We start from the raw sequence: 12,759 nt of genomic DNA on the forward strand, positions 1-12,759 counted from the left end.
CCTCACTATACAAGAAAGACATTGAGGTGCTGAAGCAGGTCCAGAAAAGGGCAACTAAGCTGGTGAAGGGTCTGAAGCACAAGTCTTATGAGGAATGGCTGAGGGACCTGGGATGTTTAGTCTGGAGAAGAGAAGGATCGGGGGGACCTTATCGCTCCCTACAACTACCTGAAAAGAGCTGTAGTGAGGTGGGTGTTGGTCTCCTATCCCAAGTAATAAAAAATAGCACAAGAGGAAACAGCCTCAAGTTGCACCAGGGGAGGCTTAGATTGGGTATTAGGAAAAATTTCTTCACTGAAAGGGTTGTCAAGCACTGGAACAGGCTGCCCAGGGAAATGGTGGAGTCACCATCCCTGGAGGTATGTAAAAGACATGTAGATGTGTCACTCAGGGACATGGTTTAGTGGTGGACTTGGCAGTGTTAGTTTAATGGTCGGACTTGATCTTACAGGTCTTTTCCAACCTAAATGAGTCAATGATATTTACCAGCCCCAGGCAAATGCGCTATATGCTGTAGGGTCTTACTTACGGTATTTGGTATCTATATTTAAGCAACAGAATAGCTCCTTTTCTACACAGTCTTTGCTTGCAGGCAGTGCTAAAGTTGTACTAAACCTTCTTTATAACAATGGAATTGTGGATGGCAAGAGGTGGACATTCAGACAAGCTGTCCAGTAGTCCAGCACAGCTGATGAAGCATAGTTTGCAAAGCCATTTGAAGCTATTTGCGTTGGTTATTTGTCCTCAGAAGTGTTCATGAAGTGCCCCCTCCAAGTGTTACTTACCATGATTGATCCAACCACAGGACCTTTGATCACCCACCACAAGGCAGTGTTGTCATTCATGTCCCAGCAGCTGCAGCAGTTAATGAAAGAATAGGGTGGGGAAAGAGAAGGAAATAGAAAGATAAAGATATAACAAGGATGTTAATAAACTTACAACAAAATTTAAGGGGTCAGAGAGTGGGAGGTTAGTCTTGTAGCTAAATTATTTTATTTGAGTTCAAAGGTGGTAGTTCTTTAGTCTGTAGCTGTAGAAAGCTGTAGCTTTCTTTTACAGCCTTTACCCAGCTTATCTGAAAGCAAAATAAGCATTTTTTGTGGCAATTTAAATCGTACCTCTTACTAAACAGTTTAGACATTTTGGAAAATGTCTTTATGTGTGTTTCTCTATCTACAGTACAACTGTGAAATTGTCCCTTTAAGCTAACATCTCTGAGGAAGGGAAAAAAAAAAGACAGGGACACCTCAAAGGGTAAGAGATGGTTATTCCCAAGTTTCATGTCTCAGACACTTTTCCAGGGTTAACAGATAAAAATGTTGGTTCCTGACCCTGGCATGAGGATTCTTACACATATCTAGTATACCAGGATGTACTAGAGACTGGTTGTATCCACATATAGGAATGAATTTCCAGTCAAAGGGCTACAAGTCCTACCAAAGAGTAAGGATTCATCTGAGAAGGTTGAAGTCCTGGACAACAGTTGGGGTCAACTCCTTTTTTAAGCTAGTGGGACTGAGTGATCGTGAATAAAGTGGGATTTCTACCTCAGCATTTAAAATCTTACTCTGGATCCACCAAAGTATTCTGCAGAAGTTTATTCCATAGAGGTGCATTTGGACGTTCATTTGTAGAGAAAGCTGATTACATAATGTATTTTAACATTAACATGTATTTTTAAAGCTAGAAAAACAATAATGATAAAAAAAAATCTTATTTCCCCTGTCACACCACACCACTCCTGCTACACTACTTTAAGTCATTAACAATTTTATTGTCAATTATAATTTCTTTTATTTGTCTATGTCTTCTTCCCTCCATGCTTCTCTCTCGAAAACCTAAAATCACAGAAAAATGTCTACTTTTTTTTTGGGTTTCCCTCCCACTGGGACAACAGCCAAAACTCTCAATAGTGGTTGTCATGGTGCATTTGTTAGATGCCAAGAAACAATTTGAAAGAGCTTACAGGAATAAAACACCGCTGATCTTACAAGATCTTAATGCAACTTCTGTGTTATTTAAATGGTAGTCTGGTAGCATCTGGGGGGAAAGTGAAATCTGTATACATGTATAAATGTGAAGAGGCAGAGCTAAAATTCTATAATCAAGGTACACCATGAGAGAAATCCAAAACAGCTGAGTGATGTCTGGTTTAGAAATTTAGTTGAACTTGTATTTTCAGTTGAATAGTATTTATTATGTTTCAGTTGAAAAATACTTTACTGGATTCCCATAAAACCAACAATAAGAATATGTGTGGCACAGCTGGTGAGAAGAGAGAAAATTTAGAGATAGAGTGTCAAATTTGCACAGAATTGCATATTTTTGCTTCTGTCAACAAAGCCTGGAAACTTAAAATCCCCCAAAACCTATGGGGCGGATGGCTGAGATTTTCAAATGAAAAGTAGTATTTCTGAGTTACCTCACTTTAGATGCCCAACTTAAAATAGTTGAAAAGGGATAAATGTTCAGAGGGAACTCCTTCTCACACACAGTCTGTAAATAAGGTTCTTTTCAGTTATCAACAATTGTATGCCACAAAAGCACCTAAAATCACCAATCGTCTTTTAAATTCTTTGCATGTATATAGGCACTGATGTATGGCAATTTGTCTATATAGAAATGAGAAATGAGAATTACCTCCTCTAGTTCCAGTCATCTATACTGAAGACATCTACAGCCCAGCCAATTATCCTAGACTGTGGCTGGGACAAAGAGACACTTGGAGGTTGTTTTTTCCACACTGATGTATGTTAAATTTGCACTCTGGGTGATGCATCGTCCCCTACAAATCCCTGTTGTTCTTAGACTTATTCCTCTCCTTTTACAGGATGTGTGCCCAGCAAGCTGTTTCCAATGTCTACCTTGTAAATGTCAACAACAAATCAGAACAAGCTCACACAAAGGTTTTTTCAAGGACTTCTTTGGTCCAGCCCCTGTGACGTCTATAGGATGGACGTGGTGGAAGAAACGCCATCTTCTTCTCAGATGAACATGACCAGAAGATAAAAAAAAACAATGCACAACACAACAGTCTGTAGTATCAGCTAACAAGCTGTACTATGTAAACAGGCTCCCTGATTTCTTTCAAATGCATTGCTACAGTGGAGCTCTGACACACAGGACATTTTTTCAGGATGGATGAAGCGAAGAGAGCCAGTGGGCAGGGGGAGGGATGTGATTTCCATTTGAAAAGGCCAGGGTCTCTGTTATATCTCTTGTGTACATCTGGAATAACTCCATGTAACTCAGTAGCACAGCTCTGAATAAACCGACAGTTGCATTTATCTGCACAAACCTGTCTCTTCAGTAGCATGAATCAGGAGCTGAAGTTGAGGGACCTCTGCCAGATTTATAAGGAGCAAGCAGGAGGAGACTCAGACACACAGTCTGTATTTTAGTCCATGCCTTTGTGACTGTGGTTTCCCAGTTCAGTAATTTCTGCAATGTTTTTAGGCTCATGCTGGCTTCTCCCCCTCCCCCAAAACAATGCTTGCTGATTTTTAAAAAGTAACCACTGAGACTCTCAGCTAGAATCTGTCTAAATGTGTTGCATGCTAAATAGCTTCTCTAACTAAAAGAAAGGGGGGAGTGATGGTGTTTGTTTGCTTTGGTTTTCTTATTTTTCCTTGTTTTTCCTTCTGCAAGACATTCCCCCTACCCTCAAAGGTAAGGACTGTTTGGGTTCCTAAGAGAAATTAATACACTTATGACCAGTGCTGTAATCATAATAATGACACAGCAGGGGGTTCTGGCTTGTTTTGCATGGAAATAAATGATTTAATTTGTATTAATGTCGAAATAGAACATTGGGTCAAAGCACTGGCAACCCCAGTGGAGGAAGGGCTTTATGTCCTTTCCAAAAAGAGCATGAAAGAACAAGGATGAAGAAAACCTGACAGAACAGTGAGTCTTTGCAAATTCTGAATCCAGGTATCTCTATCATACGGTGGAATTTAAACAGAAGTGTAAGTATCTCAGAAATGGGACTTGGAACATAAAGACGCCTTTCATTCAGATCAAGGTTTTAATGAATCACTGCTAGATTTTCAATATGTTATTGTCTCCCTTATTCCCAGCATTTTTCTAACATTTCAGCAAGTTCAAACATAGCTGTCATGAAAAACATTGTTAAGCTGGTGTTTTCAGTGTGTACATATATGTCCATTCCTACCAGCTATGTGTGCTTGTGTGCTACTCTATCAGACCAGTCTATTGACTACTGAGATGTGCAGGACCATCTCTGGGAGCTGCTTTTCCTTCTCATATTTAAAAAAAAAAATACGGGATATTTGCAGGATTATTTCTTATCAAAAGAGTTCATTTGGGTGAAAGCCGCCTCTTGAATTCTTTCTGAAATTATTCTATTGCCTCTTTTTTTTCTTTTCTATTTTTCCCCACAGAAGACAGGATACAGCTTTCTGTCTCACCCATACTCATGTCCCCCACTAGGTTTGTTGAAAAAACTGCTCAAGAAAAAGCTAAACTCCTAATTGTCTTTGTAAATCAAAGCTTACCAACAGCTTGTGCAGATTTCACTCATCTCATCAATGATATCCGCAAAAATTTCTATAGCTGAGCTCATCACTTTCGTCTTCCTACATAATAAGTTGGAAAGGAGCAGACAAGCAGAAGTGTGAATCACCTGACAGCTCTCTTGAGATAAACAATATCCTGGGCTCCACTAATCTAACTGAGCAGGGAATGGAGGACCACTGGGTCAGTTGCATGTCTGCAGGGTAGGTGCCTATATTTTCTATGAATTCACCAGTCCAATAGGAGTATAAATATGAAACTATGGCTATTTATGCAGATGAACAGGAAAGTAAGTACTCTTGGTTGAACACTGGACCTAAATTGTTTGCATACACAAACCAGTGTCAGAAGTGGAAGAAGAAATTAGCCATGTCCTCTGATCACTAAATGACTGATTTCTGTTTCATCCTTGCCATCATGCTGAATGCACGTGAAACGATTTCCCACTCAGCAATACCTACCCAGTATCATCAAAGTGAAGCCTCAGCACTGCCCAGACAGTGACACAAATTGTTGGGGTACCTGCAGAAGATAAGATGGTGGTATCATTAGCAGTCTAGACATATTTAATATCCAGCAAAGAGCACTTTTTGCAACCTCTCCACTGACATTTTATTTCTAATAGCAGTAGTACATGAAAAAATGAAATTCATTACAATAATTCAGAGCTTTAGAAACATCTGTCTCAGTCAAAGGATGGGTTGGTTTTGGTGGGATAGCAGAAGAAAAACTGATAACAGGAAAGAATTATGTTTTTTCAGGTCATTATTGCTCAAAGCTGTTGTACTGCATCTCATTGCATGAACAGTAAAACATAGTCTGTACAAAATAAAAGCAGTGACATCAGCTTCTATGTCAAGAGTTACTGTAATTATGCAATAATCGCAGAGTGGCAGATGTTAAGCTGTAATGGCATTATTGTATTCTTTGTATTCTTATGTGATTCTGTTGTAAATACTTTGCATATATTGCATTTTCTCTGGTGTTGTGTAAATAAATGATTTTGCTCTGCTTATTCAACCAAAACAAATCAGTAGAGGATAGTTTTTCTTTCCTCACAGGAATATTTCTTTTTCAGGGAAAAAAAGGCAAAACAAACACCCAAAAGAGAATACTGGGAGCAAGAATTTAATTTCTACTTCAGACATTTCTTTACTCTTTAAAAGATGAATGTATAAATAGAAATTAACTCAAAACAGTAAGAATCCAGTGAGAAACCTGGACATATTTTCCTTTCTGAAACACTAGAAGTGCAGTTTCCAGTGGAAATATTTTTATAAAATAATGCAGTCTTGAAAAACAGCTCAGAGTAAGTTGGATCTACATTTTATGGAAAAGAAATCTTTGGCTACAAAACTGCCTACATCTATTCAGGCACCACTCTGAAGATAAAGTGCTAAAAAGCAAACAAAACTAAGACCTTGAAAACCCCAGCCTGCAGCAGTGAACAAGGCTGTCGTAAGCTGACAGGAACAATTATGTTTCATACATTTTGCAAGGCTGTGTTGATCTATTCCATGTCACATTAATTAGTCATTCAACTGAACCCACTTAAGTGAGTCTCTGTCAAATCTCATATTCCCACTATCAGAAATAAAAATACCCTTGTTAGACCTAGGTGACTGATAAAGCCCTCCTCCTTTAAAAAAACACACAGAGAAATATCTGAAAGGAAAATGATAGAAAGAAATAAAATGACAGGCTTTGGGAAGAAGAAATCATGCATATTCAATTTAAATTGAAGTCTGCTTTTCTTACGAGACTACCTAGAAAACATTGAGATCTTTGTGCACTTAACAGATGCATGACAATAAAAACAGTGTTTAAATGTTAAACCTGGGCCTCGTGCTATCTAGTTTGCACTGATTTGCACTATATATTTTTTAATGGTATGAATAGTGTTGCAAGTCTGAAAGATGGGAAGGAGGCAGAGCTAGACTAAATGTGTCATAAAAATATAGTTCAAAAAGCACATTTTAGATCAGTTTGGAGTTCTAAACCATTTGCTATATAAATATACATACACTCACATTAATTTTCTTTACATCAAAATATAGATATATATCTTCATCACCTTCTTTTCTGCTTCTGAGTATCATTAGAAAACAGGAAGCCCCAAGGCTGAGTAGAGAGCTATTCTTGTTGACTATGCTTCTGGCCTGAGTAAGGAGCAGGCATTAGTAGAGATCTCAGGAAGACAGCAGTCTATCCAGAGAACTTACAAGCATATTGCATATTTAAGAGGAAAAAGTTGTCTGGATCAACACAGCCATATGTAGTTCTCATTAATCAAATGAGGACACAGATGTGCTCAGCACATTTTAAGAAATAAACACCCAGATGCTGCAAAATTCTAAGCTCTTGCTTAATGCTGCTCCCATACAAATCCTTCCCCATGAGCTCTGAGCTGAGGGGCTGCTTTTGCCCTACATGACTTGCATCCAGAGTCTGGAAGTTTAAGGCATGTGGTTTGTATGTAGACTTTACACATAAGTATACAGGATTATTTCCAGATTATTTCAGACATATGTTTAAGTATAAAAAATAAGTGTAACCTTCTTAGGTTACATTTAAAATGAATGTATTCTACATTCATCATTTGACTTCTGCACAGAAATGTCAGCAAAGAACTGTTAGACTTAACATGTTGCAGGAATCAATTTATCTGCAGAAGGGCAGAATGAAAAATAATTACACTGGTTATCATCGTGCAGCTGGCCTTTCTGAAACAAATCTCGTTTCTTCACACTGCAAGCTTCAATTTCCCATCCAGGTAGGATGAGCATATGTGGATACCCTTTGGATATATTTTCAATTTACCTATTATCTGGAAAAAAGGCACAGATTAAGTTTTAGAAAATGGACTAGATTTAGCATTGCAGGTTTGATTAAGATGAAGAATTTGGCATCAAGATCATATCTTGTAGAAGGAAATTACCAGTTGTGAACTACATCTCTGCAAGACATGTAGTGTCCTCCAGATTTCAATTCAATTCTATTCAGACAAAAAAAAATGCCGGATGGTTTGGTCTGTAGTGGTACTTCTATATAAAGATTAAAAGTATATTTTGAAACTACGTGTGGAAATATTAGATGGCTCATGGAGTTGTCTTGCACATTGAGACACATTTTAGACAAGAAATGTCACATACCCCAGCCAATAATAGTGTACCAATAGAAATATCTCCTTTCTGGAAAAAAGGTTTCTACCAATAAAGTGAAAAGGTACAATCCCTCAATGAAAAGCCAGAAGTAGTTGGACATGACACAGTAGTGAAAGAACACCATCACTGCTTTGCATTCCACCTGCAGAGAATCAAAAAAACCCAAAGTTATTTCCATGTTGCTTCTATATAACAGACACAAAAAATGCTTTCAACCTCTCCAAATCTCTTAGGGGAAAGGATCACAGCTGGGACTAATATTATATACTTTTAATATTAAAGTTTAAAAAGCACGAGAAGAATGTGAGGTGCCATTTAGAGAGCAAAGCTGGAAAGGGCAGGTAGCCAATTTTAGCAGTAGGAGATGGTTGACTAGTGTTTGCAGACAGCTTGAGAACATCTTGCGTTAGTGGGAGTTCACATTGTCAACGAATGCTAATTGTTAGGTTTAAGCCCCCTTCCGAGGATTAAGTGCAGAGAAGAATCCAGTTGTGTATTAAGAAACCTAAGGAAGGATGTGAAATGGCAGGATGATTGTGGAAAGCCCTGAGAGTGGGATCAGAAAGGATGCATCCTCCTGTGTGTAGTTGAGAACTGAATTTCCTTGCCATTTGAGGGTGTTGTCACTCAGGGACAGAGAATGAAAGTATTAGAATAAATGTAAAGAAAGCAGAGTGATTTACTGTAAAAAAAATGACAGAAGCTTTCATTCGTTTACTGTGGGGGGAAAGCAGCAGAGAAAAGGAAAAAAAAAAAAAAGAAGAAGAAGGAACTGGGCTGTTTGGCCTGGAGAAAAGGAGGCTCAGGGGAGACAACGTCACCTCTCTATACAATTATCTGAAAGGAGGTTGTAGCAAGGTGGGGGTTGGTTTCTTTTCCAAGTAACAAGTGATAGGACAAGAGGAAATGGCTTCAATTTGTGCCAGGGAAGGTTTGGACTGGATATTAGGAAAAATTTATTCACTGAAAGGGTTGTCAAGCTTTGGAACAGGCTGCCCAGAGAAGTGGTTGAGTGACCATGCCTGCAGGTAGTTAAAACGTGTACATGTGACACTTTGGGCATGGTTTAGTGGTGGACTTGGCAGTACTAGGTTAATGGTTGGACCTAATGATCTTAAAAGTCTTTTCCAATCTACATGTTTCTGTGATTCTATGTTCCAGTGATGGAAGTCTCAGATGAAAACTGAGCTCCACCCTGACTCTGTGAGAGTAGGACACACTTGCCTTTCCAGTGCTGCATCCCAGTGAGACGTCATTAGTCCTATGAAAGTAGGACTTTTCAATAAATCATAGCAGAATCAGTGTATAAACTGGAAGCTCCTGGCTGGGGCAGTGGGAGGCTAACAATTTTGACTGGTTGTCACTTGCACTTCATCCTCTGGGCCAAAGCTACAACCAACATGTTTAAATCATCAGATCTTGAGTTTCTTCATGGAAGCTGTACCATGGCTGAAGATGTGGTCATTAGATGGCTTATTTTAATGTGTTTTATGCTTCATGTGTTTCAGAACAAAAAAGCAGATGCCACTATTAGAAAAGCAGTATGAAGAAACTACAGATCTGACAGAGCTTCAGCTTTATCATGGAGAAGAATTAAAAGCAAAAACTAGTTTCAATGACAAAGAAAAGGCTGACTAAGAAAGTACACAGCTGCACTTCCCTTGTGGAAATGACTCATAGGGAATTTAGCTCATAACTGGATGGATAAAGGAGATAGTTTGGGAATTCACTGCAATTTCATCATAATTACACCCAATGAGCTGACTTATCAAGTCAAATGCTAGCCTTAAATGTGAAAGGAATTGGAATTTACATGTAATATATAGCTAAATGCATCTGAGAAGGAGACTGCCTTCCACGAAACCACTCATTTTAGAGACAAACACATAGCTAATACTAATGATTTTTTGAGAGTGTGACCATCAGGAGTATTTTCTATGACTGACTGGTCACCCTAGTTACATATGACTGGCTGACATCCAGAACAAATAAGGCTCTGGAGAAAAAACAGACCTTCAGTTGAATGAAACTACTTGTGTCTGCTCTCATTCTACCTATTACTATATAGATCTGTGAAAAGGAGAAGCAAACCTGAGTACAATCAGAAATCAAAACCTGTAGATTTGTTCTGAAGGATGGAATGCTGGATGCTGATGACATCATGAGACAATAAAATCCATAGTTTTGCTGTAAACCAGGAGGGAAATTTACCACTAATTACCTTTTCTCCCAATCGCTTCTCAGCTTATGATACCCAGCAGACTGCTGCCTGCCTCTCTATTTTTTGTTACCTCATGCTGAAAAAATAAAGGAAAAGGCTTTGGCTTTGGTTTTACTTACCGTTGAGATGAAACAGTGGTTGCCATCCTGTTCAGCATAAAGAACACCATCTTTAATGAATACAGATATTGCACGAAGGATGAATGAAACAAAGAGATTCATGTGGATAAAATTTCGAGTACAGTGAAGCTTCCTAGAGTAGAAAGAACAAGGGAGAGGAAAAGAAGAGGGAGGGGAAAAAAGAAAATGTTTTTCTTTCATGGAAATAGCACACTAGGCCAATCTGCACACATGGCCAATGCACACTGGCACTAAGAATAGCAACATCTGAAAAGCAGAAGTGTGGACAGTACTGCTACTAAACCTGACCAAGAGGAGTATTTGGAGATTTTCCTGTAAAAGCATGCAGGTTAGCATAAAATATAGCCAGTCCAATGCAGCTTCTGAGGTCGCATTTACAGTCTAATGAAATGTGACTACTGGAGTATGTTCAAGCTGGGGTAACAGCTCTATTAGGTTGTCTCCCTCCTATTCTGCATCTGGTGGGATAAAAGCTTATTTGCCCACTGTTTTGGGCAGATGAACTCCAGTTTCTTTCCTCCAGTGACTGAACAGCTCATGGGTTATGTCCTGACTCACCTGAAACGACACAGGATAACCATGGCGGTGGTGAGGGAAACAAGAGAAGTGCTGTATCCCACCGTATACAGAGCCTTCACAGATAGATAGTAGTAATCCTTGGGAGGCAAACAACACACGGTTAAACAGTTCATCTATGGTCACATCTTCTTTATCCTGTCAACGTGCAGGGGGAACTATAGGCAGGATTTGTTTCTTGAATAGCCTGGTTGTTTTCTCCTCTTGTGGTTCCCCTGGGATCTCATTTCATATTAGAGCCTTGCTCTATGTCTGGCATGCCCTTGGGTCTGCATACCTTGAAGCTTATTTGGCAGTGAGCTAGCAAAGGATGTCTACATTTCTTTGACTACTCAGCATGTGTCTTCAGAAAAAAAAGTAGTTGGCTAAGGGATTCTTCAGGCAATAGGGAGGAACTGGAGGCTAATCCATGCTTCTAGAAGTTAAAAGCTGTATCAACAGTAAACACTCATATTATGGAAATACACAGATAGGAAGAATCTTGCTTCTCACATTTTCATGCTTATGAATACCTGATTGTTTCATTCTAATCACCATCAAATCAGAACATGACTATAGGCTGGACAAAAAGCAGCCTGTTGTTTTCCCCGCCCTGCCCCTTCATTTGTTTTTTATTATAAGATTAATTCCCACCTGGTTATCAGACTCTGTTTCATTTTCATCAAAGCCACAGGCGTCATAATAATGAGGAAAAGGTTCAGACCAGCCATCTTCAGTGCAATTTCTGCTGATGTCCCCTATGTCAAGAACATTTGTGAATGTGACATTGCTGAAGCAAACTGCAGGACACATCCTCCCTCTTTTTTGGTATATGACCAAAGCAAAACCCACAGTACTACTGTGGGTACTACTTCTCTGGTTATCCACAGAAGACTTTAATGGCATCTTAAAAGTTCAATGGTATTTTTAATGACCCAGTTCTATAATAGGCACCTACGGATTTTTACTACTACAACTGGTCACCAGAGAGCAAAAAAGATTTAATCTGTATAGTCAGTGCCTCCAAGCCATCAAAGATCTCATTCTCAAGTGGCTACCTAAAACAGGGATCAACTAAATGTCCATTTCTCTCCATTGACTCTGAAAGGCATCCAGAGAATACAGATTTGATGTAAACATCTACACTTCAGACAGCCAAAGGTTAAGTCCAGTACTTAAATATAAACACTTTGTGCTGTTAAAGATGATCTATATATAAGGCATATGCAATGGACTGGCAAGAATACACAATGCTGACATGATTTTTTGGAAAGGCTGCTGAAAGCCAGGCAGGACACTACGGGATATCCAAAATAGCCATTATATGTCTATGGTGAGGCAGCGGGATTGTTCTCCTATAGTCAGATATCATGTACGCCACTCATTTATTTTCAAGACTAAGCTCTGATCTATGTGACTTTGTGAAAAGGGTCAATAGGAAAAAAAAGGAAAGATGGAGTGGGGATTTATTCCCTGTCTCTGTCTTATAGAATCATAGAATCACAGAACAGTTTGTGTTGGAAAGGACCTTAAGATCATCAAGTTCCAACCCATCTGCCATGAGCAGGGACACCTTGAACTAAACCATGTCGCCCAAGGCTCTGTCCAACCTGGCCTTGAACACTGCCAGGGTTGGAGCATTCACAGCTTCCGTGGGCAACCCATTCCAATGCCTCACCACCCTCACAGTAACAAACTTCTTCCTTATATCTAATCTAAATTTCCCCTGTTTAAGTTTGAATCCATTCCCCCTTGTCCTACCACTACAGTCTCTAATAAAGAGTCCCTCCCAGGCATCCCTGTAGGTCCCCTTCAGATACTGGAAGGCTGCTATGAGGTCTCCATGCAGTCTTCTCTTCTCCAGGCTCAACAGCCCCAACTTTCTCAGCCTATCTTCATACAGGAGGTACTCCAGCCCTTCTCTGGACTTGCTCCAGCAGCTCCATGTCCTTTTTATGTTAAGGACACTAGAACTGTACAGAACATTCCAAGTGGGGTCTCACGAGAGCAGAGTAGAGGGGCAGGATCACCTCCTTCGACCTGCTGATAATGCTTCTTTTGATGCAGCCCAGGATACAGTTGGCTTTCTGGGCAGCAAGTGCACAGTGCTGGCTCATGTTATGCTTCTCATCAACCACCACCC

The 12,759-nt window shown here is 39.5% G+C and overlaps 1 protein-coding gene across 1 annotated transcript; it reads right to left on the reverse strand.

Annotated features, from left to right (window-relative positions):
• Nucleotides 1-785: 785 nt before the first annotated feature.
• Nucleotides 786-12,565, reverse strand: ADCYAP1R1 (adenylate cyclase activating polypeptide 1 (pituitary) receptor type I; the record flags this gene model as incomplete). The annotated part of the gene is made up of 7 exons (XM_010020816.1): nt 786-855; nt 4,998-5,058; nt 7,689-7,842; nt 10,041-10,173; nt 10,620-10,717; nt 11,271-11,522; nt 12,521-12,565. Coding segments are annotated over 7 exons (813 nt in total), but the record flags the coding sequence as incomplete, so codon positions are not given.
• Nucleotides 12,566-12,759: the final 194 nt, after the last annotated feature.

This window comes from Nestor notabilis, unplaced genomic scaffold (genome assembly GCF_000696875.1).
Source record: "Nestor notabilis isolate BGI_N333 unplaced genomic scaffold, ASM69687v1 scaffold3688, whole genome shotgun sequence".
In the NCBI taxonomy this organism is placed as follows: Eukaryota; Metazoa; Chordata; class Aves; order Psittaciformes; family Psittacidae; genus Nestor; species Nestor notabilis.